At 39.1% G+C, this 17554-nt stretch overlaps 1 protein-coding gene across 1 annotated transcript; it reads left to right on the forward strand.

Moving 5' to 3' along the window:
- The first annotated feature begins 410 nt into the window (after positions 1-410).
- On the forward strand, positions 411-5599 carry LOC142490069 (keratin, type II cytoskeletal 6A-like). Its single transcript, XM_075591861.1, has 9 exons — positions 411-940; positions 1226-1440; positions 2420-2480; positions 2628-2723; positions 3125-3289; positions 3895-4020; positions 4389-4609; positions 4763-4797; positions 4893-5599. Exons 1-9 carry the CDS (start codon positions 482-484, stop codon positions 5084-5086), a joined length of 1572 nt encoding a protein of 523 aa, XP_075447976.1. The 5' UTR covers positions 411-481; the 3' UTR covers positions 5087-5599.
- Positions 5600-17554: the final 11955 nt, after the last annotated feature.

A 17554-nucleotide genomic window follows, 5' to 3' on the forward strand; every position in this document is an offset into this window, starting at 1 on the left:
GCATCTTTAAAAGTAAATTGAATTTGCCTATCTCTTTCATGTACTATGTACATATATATCACATCAGATTTTATAAAGTGACTGCATTTCTATTGATGTTGACTAAGCCCCTCTTAATTACATTATAACATCAAATTGTATCACTTTCACAAAATTAAAACGAACAAACTTAAAAACATAAGTGAGCTGTCAGCTTTACACCGAGGCTAGAAAGGGCCAGAGGTTTCTGCTACAATGACTGAGATTGCAATTTTTTGCACCTCAGACATTTAGAGGTGTGTTTAATCAGATGAGTTCAATGTTAAGATTGCTGGAAGGCATGCCAAGCCCATTGTTGAGGTAAGATGATGCATACACGTCCCTGCGACCAAACCCATATACAGAGACAGATAAAAGGGGGAATTTCATCTCTGAGAGATTCAGTCTGCCTTTGTTCTGTGCTAAGCATCAGCATCACATTTGTTGCAGCTCCAGAAGGACCATGTCTATTTCTCGCCAATCAACATACTCCGTTGGAGGAAGCAAGAAAGGCTTCAGTGCTGCTTCTGCTGTCGCACAAGGAACAAACCAATGCAGCTTCAGCTCGTCCTCTGTAACTCGCTCTGGCAGCGGAGGTGGTGGACGTGTTAGCCAAGCTGGCTTTGGAAGCAGAAGTCTCCACAATTTAGGAGGAAATAAAAGAATTTCCATCGGTGGAGGTTCCCAGTCCCGTTACGGATCTAGTGCTGGGTATGGATTTGGTGGAGGAGTAAGTTCTGGATATGTTGGTGGTGCTGGGTTTCCAGTGTGCCCACCTGGTGGCATCCAAGCAGTTACTATTAATCAGAGCCTTTTAGCTCCTCTCAACCTGGAATTTGACCCATCAATTCAGAGAGTACGTAAAGAAGAAAGAGAACAAATTAAGACCCTCAACAACAAATTTGCCTGCTTCATTGACAAGGTAAGAAAATGCACTTGTTTAGTTCACTGCATACAAATATATATATATATATATATATATATATATATATATATATATATATATATATATAGAGGTATCAGTACCGTGTTAGCCGAGCTTCAATAATCAAAAAATAAATAGATGATACACATACACATACACACACACACACACACACACAGTTTTGCTGTAGGCTACCTCATTTCACTATATCTCATATGTCCTCTTTACAGCATTAACTGTAGAAATGAATATTTTCATAGTTTAATGTCTGTTGCCTTACAGGTACGATTCCTAGAGCAACAGAACAAAGTGCTGGAGACTAAATGGAGCCTCTTGCAAGAGCAGGGGTTAAAAACTGTTAAAAATAACATTGAACCCCTCTTTGAAGCCTACATTAATTCACTGCGTAGACAGCTAGACTGCCTAGGAAGTGATAAGTCTCGTTTGGATTCAGAACTAAGACAAATGCAGGATGCTGTAGAGGATTTCAAGCACAAGTAAGTGTGAAAAGTTAATTTTACACTTATCATGTACACACCTTAAAAATAGTTTAGACAGTATATTTAACTGCAGCACTTATCACCTGAGATCAGACTCCAAAAGACTGTTCATGGTCCCAAGGCTCAACAAAGTATCCGGCTGTTCCTTCTTCTCTTACCGTGCTCCCCAAAACTGGAACAACCTACCAGAGACTCTCACATCCACCACCAGTTTAAGTTCTTTCAAATCTAAGGCTGTCTCACATTTTAATCTGGTCTGTTTCATTCGCCTATAACATATATTTTCTTTAACTGTACACGCAATGTCTTGTATATAATGTATACCCTGTTCATTTATGTAACTGTATTTGTAACCATGTGTTATTTGTCAACTCTGTGCCCAGGACATACTTGAAAACGAGAGGTAACTCTCAATGTATTACTTCCTGGTAAAATATTTTATAAATAATAACTCCCCGTCAAAGACTGCACCGAAGGCTATGCAATGTGACATACTTGCGCTTTATATGTTCTTAGCAAACAGTGCTAAGAGAATATTCGTTCAAATAATCTTGCTCAAAATTCAACATTCTTGTTCCACTGTCACTCTTTCCATACCGTGTGTAACTTGGTTTTAGAGTTAGTTGATTAAACAGGTTCCTTGTGGACATTAATGAATTTCATATAAATTATTTTTAATGTTCTTGATAATTAAATTAGCAGCTCAGTTTTTGCGGATCTTGAAATTAATTTTTTTTTAATTATTGCATTGTAATGGTTTGTTTTTGTCCATATTAAACCTTTAGCCCCAACCTCAACATATATTTCATATTCTTAAAAGATTAATTAAAAACTAGAGTGAAAATATTAGTTACCTATTTTATATTTGTACTGCCTACATCTCTGCTAGGAAGAGTTTTGACGCTGCTGATTACAAATAACTACTTGTATTTATAATTTTATGAATTCACGACAAATGCAAACTTTTTTTCAACAGGTATGAAGATGAAATTAACAAGCGTACAGCTGCAGAGAATGAATTTGTGGTGCTCAAAAAGGTGCGTAATCAATCACATCAGCAAGAAACACATTGTATCAATCTCTTCTGTTTTAAAATCTTCTCAATGTTGTGATGTTTCTCAAATGTGCAGTTGTACTTGTAATGTTGTATATATGTATATATGTATCATGCTATTTTACTTTAGGATGTGGATGCTACATACATGAACAAGGTGGAACTGGAGGCCAAGGTGGATTCTCTGACAAATGAGATCAACTTCCTAAGAGCTCTCTATGAAGCGGTAATTATTCTGATATATGCAATCCATGCTTCTAAGTAAAGTTGTAAATAATATAATATATAACATAATAAAACAAGCATAGTTCAATTTTTCGAGAGGGGTAGTTGCATCAGTTATTTTTGTTATGTATAGTACCACTTGTGCACACACTTCTATTGAACAAGATAGAACAATACAAACTCAGTGATAACCAGCTTAGAAATAATTTAAAGACTCATTTTGATTATAAAGCCAGAGGCTAGTCTCACTGCTAGCTATGATCAAAAGGATTTAATTTCGATCCCATAGTCCTGGTTGAGGCTTGATTATTAAGTCACCATCTTAGTCAAGGAATTGAAAGGAGATATAGAAAGAGGACCTCTGATGTATTTGGGATGACTGAGAGTTTTTATATTTTTTAGGAACTGGCCCAGTTGCAGGCACAGATCTCAGACACTTCAGTCGTACTATCCATGGACAACAACAGAGATCTGGACTTGGATGGTATCATCGCTGCTGTGAAGACTCAGTATGAGGATATCGCCAACAAAAGCCGGGCAGAAGCTGAGACCTGGTATCAATCTAAAGTGAGTATTCGGTTAATACAATTCATGTAGTAAGGAGGACTATTATTGTATATAGATCACAAACTAAACAGAGGAATTACTTCAAACATCTGATGCTTTTAACACTTGCAAAATAAGTAAAACCCATTAGGTACATTTAAACAATAAGAACTCTCAAGAAGATACTTTAATTACAATAACTCTGTTATCCTTAAATTCTATGATTTAGAGACACGGATGGAGTAAGTTACTGTATATGAAACTGGACAACTTTTGTCAGCATTTTCTGTCTATGAGTTACAGTAACTTTGCCTTCAGCCTGGCATGATCCATTGAAGTAACTCCATGGTTTATTTATAAAACATACGCTACACACATTATGTGTGCCAATAATATTTTGAATTTACCATTTAACTATCACATTTGAGATGTTCACCAACTAAATACTTTTGCAGTCTACTAAGACGATGAAGCATGTTTATGAATGAGCTCAGTTGTTTTTTTTCATATGTTCAGCATTTTCTACCCTCTAGAATACTGAAGGCCAGGGAGTAATATGAATGTTCTATCTTTACTCTTTTAAAATATTATGAAGTGTAAATGCTCTTTGTTGTATTTCTCTGCAGTATGAGGAGTTGGAGAGTTGTGCTGGGAGACACGGTGATGATCTGAGGAATACAAAGACCGAGATCTCTGAGCTTAATCGTATGATTAACAGACTGCGCTCTGAAATCGACAATGTGAAAAAACAAGTAGGTTTATTAGTGTGGCTTTAAGGATATGAAAGAAAAGAAAAAAGCGACAGACATAAATATTCGTCCCTGAAGCTAAGAGCTTAGTACACTGTCACATGGTCTGAGAACCATTTCATACTGTAAAGACTAACTTCCAGGAAACAAATATTAAGCAAATTGCTTGTAAAGTTGTATTGACACATTATGTTGCAAAAAACACATATTTAAAACAAAATTGAAGACCATAAAAGGATCGAGGCATCTTTTTTTGTTGTCGCTTCTTTATATTAAGTCTATTACAATTATGTGTATAATATGTTAGTTGAGGTACTATAAAACAAAACCCACACATTAACAAAGTCTAACCCCTTCTTTCTTACATGCAGATTGCCAAACTGCAGGCTGCTATCGCAGAGGCTGAGGAACGTGGAGAGCTGGCACTAAAGGATGCCAAGCAAAAGTTATCTGAGCTGGAGGATGCTCTTCATAATGCCAAGCAGGACATGGCTCGCCAGCTCCGTGAATACCAGGAGCTCATGAATGTGAAGCTGGCTCTGGATATTGAGATTGCCACATACAGGAAATTGCTAGAGGGAGAGGAGTGCAGGTGGGCTACCTCCTATCTAAACCACATAAAAATCAAGAAAAATATGGATATTAATGTTACCTATGATATGCCATTAACCTATGAATGTTCTAAAGATTGACTTTATTAAAAAGAAGGTTGTGCCACACTCAACAATTTTTTTCTTTGCTGCAGGTTGGCAGGCGATGGTGTGGGAGCTGTAAACATTTGTAAGTATGATTTTGTTAGCTGTCATCTGTGTGTTTTTTCTGAATACAGTATGTTAACTTTCAATTTAATCTAATCATTTGATGTTTTTTAACAGCTGTTGTGAGCTCCACCTATGGGGGCAGCACTGGCTCTGGATATGGATGTGGTTCTGTGCATGGTGCTGGACAAGCTATTGGCGGAGGATACAGCATGGGAGGAGGAAATTCCAGCTCCGGAGGTGCCAGCAGCTCAAGTGTAAAAATTGTATCAAAAACCTCACAAAGCTCACAAAGCACCAGGAGATTTTAAATTCCCCATACATGACAGCAGCATCAAACCCCATGACAACCATTTGGATTTATCCCTTTGGTCCAAATAATAAAACATATATGCTCTGTTATTAGCAGTTAAAATGTTGGGTTAACAAGCAGGCTTCTTATCTTTGTATTTTACTGCAATATTTCTGGATTTCTTTTGCTTGGCTACAGATATCACTTTTAGATGTACAAATTCATAACTGTCACCAATACAAACAATTCAACCCATATAGAAATAGGCTAAAGAAATCTAGATATTGTTCAACTAAACAGCACATTTCTGCATAACTCGTTTGAATATACAACCTGATATAATGTATACAACGTTTGCAGGAAAATATATTCATTTCTTATGTGTTCGTCAAGTTGGCTGAACTGTTCACTGCTTCTATAAAGCAGATCATGCTACAGTATTTAGCTGTCGCTTAACTTTGTTGTTTCTATCTAAAAATGTATTGACATTCTTATAATTCTTCAATAAACTGCAATCATTCTCAAAACAGAATTTGTTGTCTTCTTGTACGGCCTACTCTGCACGTTTAACGTGTTCACAAGTTAAATAGTTTTACAACATTAGTATCTATAGTGTTTCCATTCTACAGTAAAACTGCTGAACACATCTGTAGAAAAGTGCCTTTTACAAGTTTTCACTTAAAATGTAAGATAAATAATTAAAAGAAAGACACATTTTAGTAATATCTCATTAAAATCTTATACATGAGATGAAAAAGTTCTCAATGTTATCTCTTATCCTTAGTATCAGAGCCTGTAATGAAATCATACATTGTATTGCCTGGAGAAAAAGGAGGTATCTGTAGTGATGCCACTTTATAGATCATTGGTAATCCCTCACCTAGGACTAGATCTACAAAGCTCTGTTATTGACTTAACGAGATGCAGCTTAAGTAAACGTCTTGTTAAATGCTAACGGGTATTTTCAAAGCTCACTAATGCTGCATTAAGTGCTGTTTATAGCCAGAACAGGCCCTTGTGTTACTATTAAGGATGTGAGTGTTAATTGTATTGTATTGTATTGTATGTATTGTATGTCTTTATTTAAATAGCGCCATTAGTGTACATAGCGCTTCACAGTAGTAATACATGTGGTAATCAAATAAATAACAGATAATATAAATAACAGATCATGGGAATAAGTGCTTTAGACATAAAAGTAACATTTCGGAAGAGGAGTCCCTGCCCTGAGGAGCTTACATTCTAATTGGTAGGTAGGGAGAACGTACAGAGACAGTAGGAGGGAGTTCTGGTAAGTGCGTCTGCAGGGGGCCAATCTTTATGTATCCTGTGTTCAGAGTATTCTAAAAAGGTGCTCCCTCTAACAAAGCATATACACAGAGCACCGGTATAGTAAACACAGGGATTTCATGTTATGTTAGTTAAGTCATAGCTAAACTTGTCGTTACCCACATGTAGACCCTTAAATAAGTATTTTACAGGGTTTGCATATGTGTAAGACCACAGTTAGCTATAATTTAACTATCGTTCTGTTATTTACATTGTTATTTCTCTCTCCTGTCTTCTCCTTTTTACTTGTAATTAAACACCTATTCAGGGTCTTGGTGGGAGTAATGCTGCATTTGGGTAAGACAGGCTTAATATCATGTTATTTGAAGAAAACGCAAGGCAGTTCTAACTTAATATGACATTAAGCTTCTGCTAATCAGATAACTAATGGCCATTGGCTTTGCATATATTTAATTTTTTGGTTACCTGTTAAACTCTGGGAAAATAGCATCCTTTACATATTTAGGTAATGTCACGTTATTTGGCCTGATTTACCTGAGCTCTTTGGATTTGCCCTCTAGTGCTGTATATTGTGTGAGTACTGGTCTGGAGACTATATCTACAGAAAAATATATAAGATCAGACAGCACCACATAAAGTAATGTCTGAGTGTTTTCATAAGGTGCATATGGGTGAAGGAATCTCCCATAATTGTCATGAAAATAATCTAATATAATGTTACCCACAGTACTCTCAATGGAAATAAATTACTCAGAAGCAGAGATACAGTACATATGTAACACCCCTACCCCAGCCCAGCATCAGGGAGAGGGTGTACAGTGAAAAGGAGTGTTGGTTATTAGTCTCTGTCGCTTTAAACAGGTTGTGTGCCTGAAAATAGGATGTAGATGCTCAGTCAGTTTACCTGATACCTCAACAGGACCGGTTTTCATCCCCGGGATGATGGATTCACCGCTTTTGATGAGGAATATAATAAACTGGACAGGTTGCCAGGAACATTTAACTGGTTATTTGAACAGCAACATAGGCATCAACTGGACAGGATTTCGGCATACAGAAATAATACTAATCAGTCTCTCACTTGCAAGTCACATAGTGGCTCAACTCTCTCATAGAGCCTATTGCCCTGCCAAGTAGCAGCTCCAGACCTTGTCCATAAATCACTGGCAGTCCATCCCAGGTCCCTTCTTGGCCCTGCAGATGTAACTACTCCATACAACAGTGTAGCAAAAAACTACTCCATACAGCAATGTAGCAACTTATCAGCACCTTTTCTAGGGAGCCCCTAGCACTGGGATACAATCCTTATGCTGAAAACATTAAAAGTGATTGCCTGCTTTACAGGCTAGGAGAGCCTAGAGAACTCACTGGAATCCTTTTCGATCTTACAGGATCTTCCTAATGTTATGGTGGTCTTCCCTGATGTTATTGGGATCCTCCCTGGGGTCTGAATTCAAAATAGAGGAACCCAACCTTATATAGTCAGGGTTAAGACCAAACACTCTGTCCAAGTATCTGGGCACAATAACTTTAGCAAAAGTATCACCACATATGCATGTGACCAACTAGCAACTTCTAGACAGAACACAGTGCCAGACATGTGCCATGAAAGTGCAACAATATAGTAACATATTGTGACTAACTCAAGTCAAAGCCTCGTGAGGACTTAACTCCTTCACTGCCTGCTGCTACCAGGGCTGACATGCAGGGCTAAGAGAAATTCTTAGCACGGTGCTACACATAGAACAAAATCTCTTATTACGTTCAATCAATGTGATGACACACCACAATAGGAATATTGTACAGACTGTGTCTCAATACTCTATTAGAACTTCTAAGAAAACTAGACAAGAAATATATACAGCAATAGGACACCATAAGTGTGTCTTCCACTTTTGGCCTTCAACAGTGGACTGCAGCCAGCACCCACAAGGATGGCCACTACTTAGACCTGGTTTTCACTAAAAACTTCTCTCTCTCTGATTTCTCCATTTCCCCTTTTCCTCTCTCTGACCATCACCTCATCTAATTTTCTCTCTCTCGCTTCTCTCCATCTCGCCCTCGTTTTTGCAGAAACCTGCGCTCTATTAACCTCCCAGCTCTTGATTCCACTTTACGCTCCTCCCTCTCCTCTGTCAGTTCTGCTTCAGACCCTGACAACCTGGTCAGGAACTACAACTCTGCCTTATCTTCCTCTCTTGATCTTCATGCCCCACTTTCTCTCTGCCGTCCTCGCCCTTCTAACCCCAGACCCTGGCTAAACTCCCACACACGCATGCTGCGTTCCTCCACTCGTTCCTCTGAACGCCTCTGGAGGAAATCTCATACGCTCGCAGACTTCCTTCACTACAAATGTATGCTATCCTGTTTCAACTCTGCCCTTTTTCAGGCTAAACAAACCTACTTTTCATCACTAATCAACACACACAAGTCTAACCCACGCCGTCTCTTTTCTGTCTTTGACTCTCTACTCAGACAACCCTCAGCTGCCTCCTCTTCTTCCTCCATCTCACCTCAGGACTTTGCTGACTTTTTTAAGAAAAAGGTGGAGTCCATACGGCAGAACATCCCATCTGTTGCCTCCTCCCATCCCACAATGCTTCCCAACTCTCCTCCTGTCTTTCTTGACTCTTTTTCTGCTATCTCGGAGGAGGATGTATCACTGCTGATCTCCTCTTCTCCCTCTACCACTTGCCCTCTTGATCCCATTCCCTCCCATCTCCTAAAACCTCTTGCTCCTTCTATAATTTCTATGCTCACACAGATCTTTAACTCTTCCCTCTACTCTGGTACCTTTCCTTCATCCTTCAAGCATGCAACCGTTATACCATTACTCAAAAACAGCAATCTTGACCCTACCTGTCCTTCTAACTATCGACCTGTCTCCCTCCTGCCTTTTGCCTCCAAACTCCTTGAACGTCTTGTATTCTCTCGATTGCTACACTTTCTCAACACCTATTCTGTACTAGACCCTCTACAATCTGGCTTCCGCACTGCTCACTCTACTGAAACAGCCCTCACTAAAATAACTGACGACCTCCACGCTGCCAAAGACAGAGGTCATTACACTCTGCTCATATTACTCGACCTCTCTGCAGCATTCGACACCGTGGACCACCCTCTTCTCCTTCACATTCTCCATACTCTTGGTATTCGGAACAAAGCTTTATCCTGGATCTCCTCTTACCTCTCCCATTGTACCTTCAGTGTCTCTTTTGCTAACACCTCCTCCTCCTCTATTGATCTCTCTGTGGGGGTACCCCAGGGCTCTGTCCTGGGACCCCTTCTCTTTTCTCTCTACACACTCTCTCTAGGTGACCTAATCACATCTTTTGGGTTTAAATATCACCTCTATGCTGACAACACACAAATTTACCTTTCAACCCCTGACCTTACACCTGCTATACAGACCAAAGTTTCTGAATGCCTCTCTGGAATATCATCCTGGATGGCCATCCGCCGACTGAAACTTAACATGGCAAAAACAGAGCTCCTTATACTTCCTCCCAAACCTGGCCCTACTACATCCTTCCACATTGCTATTGGAAATACGATCATTCACCCAGTAGCCCAAGCACGCTGCCTAGGGGTCACACTTGATTCCTCTCTCTCATTCTCCTCTCATATTCAAAACGTTTCTAAAACTTGTCGCTTTTTCCTCCGCAATATCACAAAGATACGCCCTTTCCTCTGTTACTCAACTGCCAAAACTCTGACTCAGGCCCTCATTCTCCCTCATTCTCTCACGTCTCGATTACTGCAACCTCCTGCTGTCCGGCCTTCCTACCTCTCACCTGTCTCCCCTACAATCTATCCTAAACACTGCTGCCAGAGTCACTCTACTCTTTCCTAAATCTGTCTCAGCGTCTCCCCTGCTGAAATCCCTCTCCTGGCTTCCGATTAAATCCCGCATCTCACACTCCATTCTCCTCCTCACTTTTAAAGCTTTACATTCTTCTGCCCCTCATTACATCTCAGCCCTAATTTCTCGCTATGCACAATCACGACTCTTGCGTTCTTCTCAAGGATGTCTTCTTTCTACCCCCTTTGTATCTAAAGCTCTCTCCCGCCTTAAACCTTTCTCACTTTCTGCCCCACACCTCTGGAATGCCTTTCCCCTCAATACCCGACTAGCCCCCTCGCTATCCACCTTTAAGACCCACCTTAAGACACATCTGCTTAAAGAAGAATATGAGTAGCACTGGATAATCATGGACACATGACACAAAGCTTGGCCCCCTGCAGACGCACTTACTAGTATTCCCTCCTACTGTCTCTGTACGTTCTCCCTACCTACCAATTAGATTGTAAGCTCCTTGGAGCAGGGACTCCTTCCTTAATGTTACTTTTACAGTATGTCTGAAGCACTTATTCCCATGATCTGTTATTTATATTTGTTATTTATATGACATGTATTACTACTGTGAAGCGCTATGTACATTTTATGGCGCTATACAAATAAAGACATACATACATACATACATACATAAGATAAACAGCAAGAGAGAATTTAATACCAGGTCTGTGCAACCATGAAAAGAGAACCAGTAATGGCCATCCAGCAAGAATCCCAAATACTATGAGATTATGAGCACAAACAACAATCACCAGAAAATGTGAGACAATATAAGAAAATATACAATGAAAGGGGTCTACGTTTGGATCACTAAGGCCCCTCTTCAAGCCCTTTCCCACCTCTTTGTGGTACTTCCCTACTAAAAAGTCCTCTAATTTAGATAAGAAAAATAGAACCAGCATCACTTCCCAACCAATTGGAGCATACTGTATAAATTCAGCGTCTATTGTCCGTCGACGGCATCAGTCTTTCCAAGTGTCTGTGAGTGATCCAGCATTCCTGGTGTGTGGCTTCCGAGGTGAGAGACTTCCTCTAAATACCCCAAACCTCTGACATCATGATGCCCTTTCTCTCTCTGTGGATGCCATGCTTGTTGTCATTGTGATAGTCCATCTCACAGCGCATTTCATATCTGTTTCTCATAAAAACCTAAAAAGATAAGTATGAATAGAGTTAAACATGATCCTCAGCTCCATATCCCATAATGGAGAAAGTCCATGCACCCCTAAATACTATATACAGTATTCTTAATTAAGCCAGTAACTCTCCGTCATCCACCTGAGAACAACGGCACAAACAAACTCAATTGGAAAAGCTCTGAGAAAAGTTTGATAATACATCATTTTGACTATATAAAACAGGGAGAGACCCCTTTATTGTTACATAAAAAGATGGTCTAGGAATTAATTTCACAGCAAAAAGAAGATCTACTCACTGGAGACCCCTCTTCAAGCAACTAAGGATCGTGGACTTCTGCGCATCATGCTGTTCTTCAAAATGAGGATCATTGCTTTGTTGGTCAAGAGTTGGTGTCAAAGTTGGATTAGGAGGATGAACCTTCATTCCGGCAAAAGTATGAAACACTTGTATTGTATTTTATTTAATTGTGTATTTTTTAGGATACCCATTGATTAGCAATGTGTTTATCTATGGCTCCATTGAGAGCATAGGTTACCACATTGACAATCAATGCATTTTTGATGTTTGTTTTTACTTAATTATAATGTATATTATATTTTAAATTGAACTTTTTTAGGCTGCCCACTCATTGCTATTGTGGCTATCTCTGACCCCATTGAGGGCACAGGATGCCATAGTGACATTCAATGGGTTTATTGCCTACTCTGTATTGTAATGTACTGTCATGTCAATTTTATTTTATTGTGTATTTATTTGTTATTTTAATAAATATGGGCAAAGGCGCTATTAGCCATGTGGTTACTGGCCTGTAAATTGTTTTATTATTTTACTGCTAGTGTCACCGAAGAGGAAGAGGCGGTGGAGGAGGAGGACCAGAAAGATAAAGATAAAAATGGCCTTCAACCTTGCAGGGCTAAGTACAACTTTTATTTATTTTAGTAGCTGTAAGGTGGCTGGCTAATGCTTTCTTTTTTATGGGTAAATGTGCTATTATCCAGATATGGATAATAGTCCTTTTCCTAATTGCAGTGTGTGGTGGGTGCAGGGGATAGGGGAGGGGGTGCTGTTGTGTGATGAGGGCATAGATAACCACAGTGGCAATCAATGGATTAAATGGCTAGAGTATTTTTTTCTAGTAATATATCTAACCATCTTTGGTTAATAGCACTTTTACCCATTCCTGTCTAGTATTTGTGGCTGAAGGGGTGGGTGAAGAGGGTAGTTGCCCCTTGGAGAGTAGTTAGTTCTCACAGTGGGGGTTAACTCCTTAATTACCTTAGTGGTTGTAACCACTATGGTAAGAAAGAGGTTAATCCCTCCAGGGAGGCCTAACCACCTACTCCGGGGCAACTACCCCTTCACCCACCCCCTCCACCACTAAAAAACTGGGTAGTGGTGGTTAACCCCTTCATTACCTTAGCGGTTAGCCGCTAAGGTACTGAAGCTTTTTTTCATTTAAATTTTAATATTATGTTATTAAAGCAAGGGTTCTCTGTACCTGAACCCCAAACATTTTTGTACCAAATGGCATTTGACTTTAATAAATCTTTCTGAACACCGTTTTAACACAAATGTCATACCGATCGGTAGGAACATGCCAACCCTTCTATATAGCAGTGATCTTATCGAAGCTACCTGAATACGCCCTTAACTGTGCCAAGAAGTTATATTCTGCCATCAAATTCTATATTTCTATACATATAGTGACTGTTACACTTTCAATCATATCCCCTCTCTGCTCTTCGTTCCCATGCTGCAATTAATAAGGCCCTTTAGTTTTTCCTGATAAGCTTTCTGATGAAAAATCATGCACCATTTTTGTAACCCTTCTTTGCACAAGCTGCAGGCTTATTTATGTACGTATAGCTATATGGTTCAGATATGCAAGTAATTTCTCAATAAATATTGCTAGTACTACCATTATATTTAGTACACATATTTCATTGAATGCTACATTTATTTACAAGCAAATGGAACTTCAAACTATATGGGCAATTTTTTTTAATGAATTAAGATCCACTTCGGATTGGCCGGTTCCTTTGGCTAGGGGATTTTGGTGGATCACTCTCAAAAAGGCCTCAATCCGCACTTTCCAAAAAAAAAAAACATTTGAATCACTGGCAATCCTCACGATGGACTAATAATTTAAACTAAAACCTGTAATCCACCATCTATGAATGAGAAGGAGGAGCTGAGGAAAAGTATAAATAGAAGTGCAGCATTAAGATGAAACCATTTGTTGCAGGGTTTAGATGTGGGTTGCTTTACTATTACAATTTAAAGATTAAAAAAATATTTACTTAATAATAGTTTTTGCATTAACCTACTGTGATTTAATGGACATTCAGTGAAGTGGGCTCTCTGGCCCTAATGCTGCACATGCTTACGTGATTATTATCTTGATATATGTAGCAGAAGTTGTATTATTATTGATATTACTGTAAAAAAAATCACCCCAAGAATAATTATTAAGATTAAAGTTCCTGAACAGTTTATTAATTGTAACTAACCATTTTTGGAAAGAACAGTTTGGGATTATATATCCAGTGTTGTACTCCAGCTTGATTTTTTTTATCATCTCTAATTGTACACTATTGGCGTGAAGAGCATGGTTTAAATGCTTAGTGACACAAATAAAAAAACACTCTTGTATCAAAAAGTGTAGCTTATTTACTTAAGAAAATTGGCTCAACCATTAAAAACAACCAGGTATTTAAACATTTGTGATTGACGGTACATTCACCTTAGTAAACTTGACACTCTCTACACTTCAATATGCCGTTTTGTTCTCCAATGCAACTACAACACACATCACTGCGAAATGCTCAAAGAACTAGATTGATCATCACTCGTTCACCTTTCCTATCTTGCCTTCAAATACTTTCTGGGTAAGCAAATGGTCTACCTGAACAAGCTCCTCAACCCTACCACATGCAGCACTTATCATCTGAGATCTGACTCCAAAAGACTGTTCATGGTCCCAAGGCTCAACAAAGTATCCGGCCATTCCACCTTCTCCCACTGTGCCCCCAACCTACCAGAGACTCTCACATCCACAACCAGTTTCAGTTCTTTCAAAACCAAAGCTGTCTCACATTTTAATCTGGTCTGTAACTGTTATATACACCAATAATATATATATTATCTTTAACTGTGCATGCATTGTCTTGTATATAATGTATAACCTGTTCACTTATGTAACTGTATTTGTAACCATTTAATATTTGTCATTTTAACTCTATGCCCAGGACATACTTAAAAATGAGAGGTACCTCTCAATGTATTACTTCCTGGTAAAACATTTTATAAATAAATAAATAAATAAATAAATAAATAAATATTGGCTCTGCCAGTGCCTGCCTAGTCTGGTCCCCATGCAGCACCTGTTCCTGTGATTGTAATAGTATATCAATGTCAATATATAACAGCAATTATTATTATTATTGATATTACTATGAAAAATAATCCCGATAATAATTATTACAATTACACAACAGTTTGTACTGTCAATTTTCGAATAATCAATGTGATAAACTAAACAGGTCCAAAATTTAGTTTCTATATCATTTTCTCTCTTCTGCAGTACACCTAGTGTTCTGTCCATTGCGCAGAAGGACAAGCAAAACATCAACAGCAGCAGTCACTTGTTACTATTGCATAAGTAATATAACACTCTATATAATAGAAGTGAAATAAAATAATAACATCAACATGTTTTCTAGTAAAAAATATCAGTTATAAGGGCCTATTCAGAAAGCTTCTGTAATATTGTAATATTGATCGGTTTGGCATGTTCCTACCGCACAGCATGAAATTTGTGAAATAAAGGTAATCAATAATATTTAGCAATTTCCAGATATCGTTTGGTACAAAAATGTAATATCGATCAAGTTTGCAGTTGCTTTATCAGAGATATTACCGTGCAATTTCCCTCCGGCCAATACTGTACGAGCTGCGTAGAGAAACCTGCATCTCCTTTCACCACTCTTTACATAGAACTGAACCGCATTAATTTCAGGTCCGGGGACCCGCTGCTCTTCTGCAATTTTAAATGTCCCGCGTCACATGACAGGTACATTGACACTTGAAGGAGTTACCAAAAAACCCTCACTTCATTACCTTAGCGGATAGTATCTTAGGTAATGAAGGTCGCCTGAAATATTTTTTTTTTTTTTACATAGGATTGAAGCTGGAGGTCTCTGGAGCTGAAATGAATTCAGGGATGTAGCAACAAAACATTTTTCTTCATATACACATTGAAATTCTGATGTCGCCACCCTTCAGTTTGCAATAATGAAATCTGCAATTTGCAAACGCGATGTGAATATCAGAGATACCTGAATAGCACACAGATACCCAACAAGCTCTGAGAAACCCCAAACATTACCACTATATATATATATATATATATATATATATATATATATATATATATGTGTGTGTGTGTGTGTGTGTGTGTGTGTGTGTGTGTGTGTGTATAAGTGTCAAAAGGAGTGCTAGTGGGCGTAGCTAAATGTATACAACAAAAAACAAACAAAGATGCCCAAAGCTACTTCCAATGTGACAAAAATACACAGTGCAATACCTATATACAGTAGTATCTTGAAAAAGGGTAATGTAGTTCAAACCTTTGGCCAAAGCTTCTTAAGCCTTCTAGTCAAGGCATGACCGTTAGCAGGTCCTAATACTGGCTAAGTTAAAATTCTTATTTACCAGTATAATAACAGGAAGTATAATTAAACATTGGATCTGTCGTAACCCAGCAAAATGAAACTAACCTGCCAACTTGGCAAGTGGGGAGGGGTGAGCTTAAACCTTTGGAGAGGAGGGGCCACTAATCTCCCTCACAGCTTTTTTTGGGATAGTCTATACAAGGGCGAAGTGATCCATCTTTCTTTTTTTCCGAAAAAGAAGCCTGCGCCAGCAGGTGAGCAAGATTTCCGAATAAAGCCTCTCTGGAGATTCTCCTGAATGTACTGTCTCATAGCTTTAGTCTTAGGCAGAGACAGTGGATAGGAGCAACCTCTAGGCGGAATGGCACCGGGCAACAAATAGATGGGACAGTCATACGGCCGATGCGGTAGAAGTTCCTCGGCCTGAACTTTTTCAAAGACATCCCGAAATTCTTTATACAGTTCCGGGAGTTGTACTTTACCCTGTTCAGGTACCGCTATCCATGTTAAGGCCTTGGGGGGAATTGACACCTCCTCTGACATTTTTGACTCCAGTGTATTGGTGAAGTCTCTGTCCAATAGATTCGTGGATTGTGCAATCGAAGCCAGGGAAGACCCAAAATTACATCTACTGACGGGGTATGGATGGCGTCCAACTGTATGCATTCGGAGTGGTCCTTCCCGGCCAGTAGGGAGATGGGTTTAGTCTGCAAGGAGATGAAGGAAGGTTGCAGTGGTCGGCGTCTATAGCTTTGAGTCCTATGGGGTGCTCGTTGTATGATAAGGGTATATAATGACACTCCACAAACCCATGATCAATGAAGTTCCCTCCTGATCCGGAGTTTATAAAAGCCTGAGTAGAGACTCAGAAACCATCCCCAGATATAGTAATAGGGACGTAGATCCTGGTAGGAAGTTAGCCTGCAGCCATGCTCTGAAGCAGATATGCTTTTAAGTAGATATGTTTGAAGTAGTTATGAAGTTTAAAAAGAAAGTTCAAAAAGAAGTGGAAAAGTGGACAACACATACTGCTTCCGATTCCTGCATTTGATCTACGTTGGAAAAGAGGATATCATCTATCACAGACTTCACATCTCAACACTTAACGATTGCTGTGATGCCGCCTTTATTTTTTGTATTTGCTGTAACCTCACTCATTTTCAAATTATGCACTTCCTTTCACCAGTCTCCTTATGTCTCTGACCCTATTCAGATATCTCCATCTCTCCTTTCTTCCCCACTTCTCAGTTCACATGAACTCCTTTCTTACCTGTGTCCTCTGACACCTCACAGCTATACACCCTGCACTAAAACACACCCCTACAAATCATTCTCACACATTCTCTTTCTTTCCATGCTTCTCCTCCTTGCTTCTGGGGATATCTCTCCCAATCCTGGTCCCTGCCTTATTTCTACTTGCTCTCATCCTCACCTCCCACATGCAACTTCTACTCCTTCTGGTGTTAACCCCTCCAACCTCATACCCAACCCCTGCCACCCTCTCTTCTCTCTCCCTTTCTCCTGTGCC

The sequence above is a fragment of the Ascaphus truei genome, chromosome 3, assembly GCF_040206685.1.
Source record: "Ascaphus truei isolate aAscTru1 chromosome 3, aAscTru1.hap1, whole genome shotgun sequence".
Lineage (NCBI taxonomy): Eukaryota > Metazoa > Chordata > Amphibia > Anura > Ascaphidae > Ascaphus > Ascaphus truei.

What these genes read in the sequence shown, in the direction of transcription:
- LOC142490069 (XM_075591861.1), top strand. Translation starts at nt 482, where the DNA reads ATGTCTATTTCTCGCCAATCAACATACTCCGTTGGAGGAAGCAAGAAA. An exon ending in GTAGAGGATTTCAAGCACAA is followed by an intron (nt 1,441 to 2,419) that starts GTAAGTGTGAAA and finishes TTTTTTCAACAG; the next exon opens with GTATGAAGATGAAATTAACA. An exon ending in AATTTGTGGTGCTCAAAAAG is followed by an intron (nt 2,481 to 2,627) that starts GTGCGTAATCAA and finishes ATTTTACTTTAG; the next exon opens with GATGTGGATGCTACATACAT.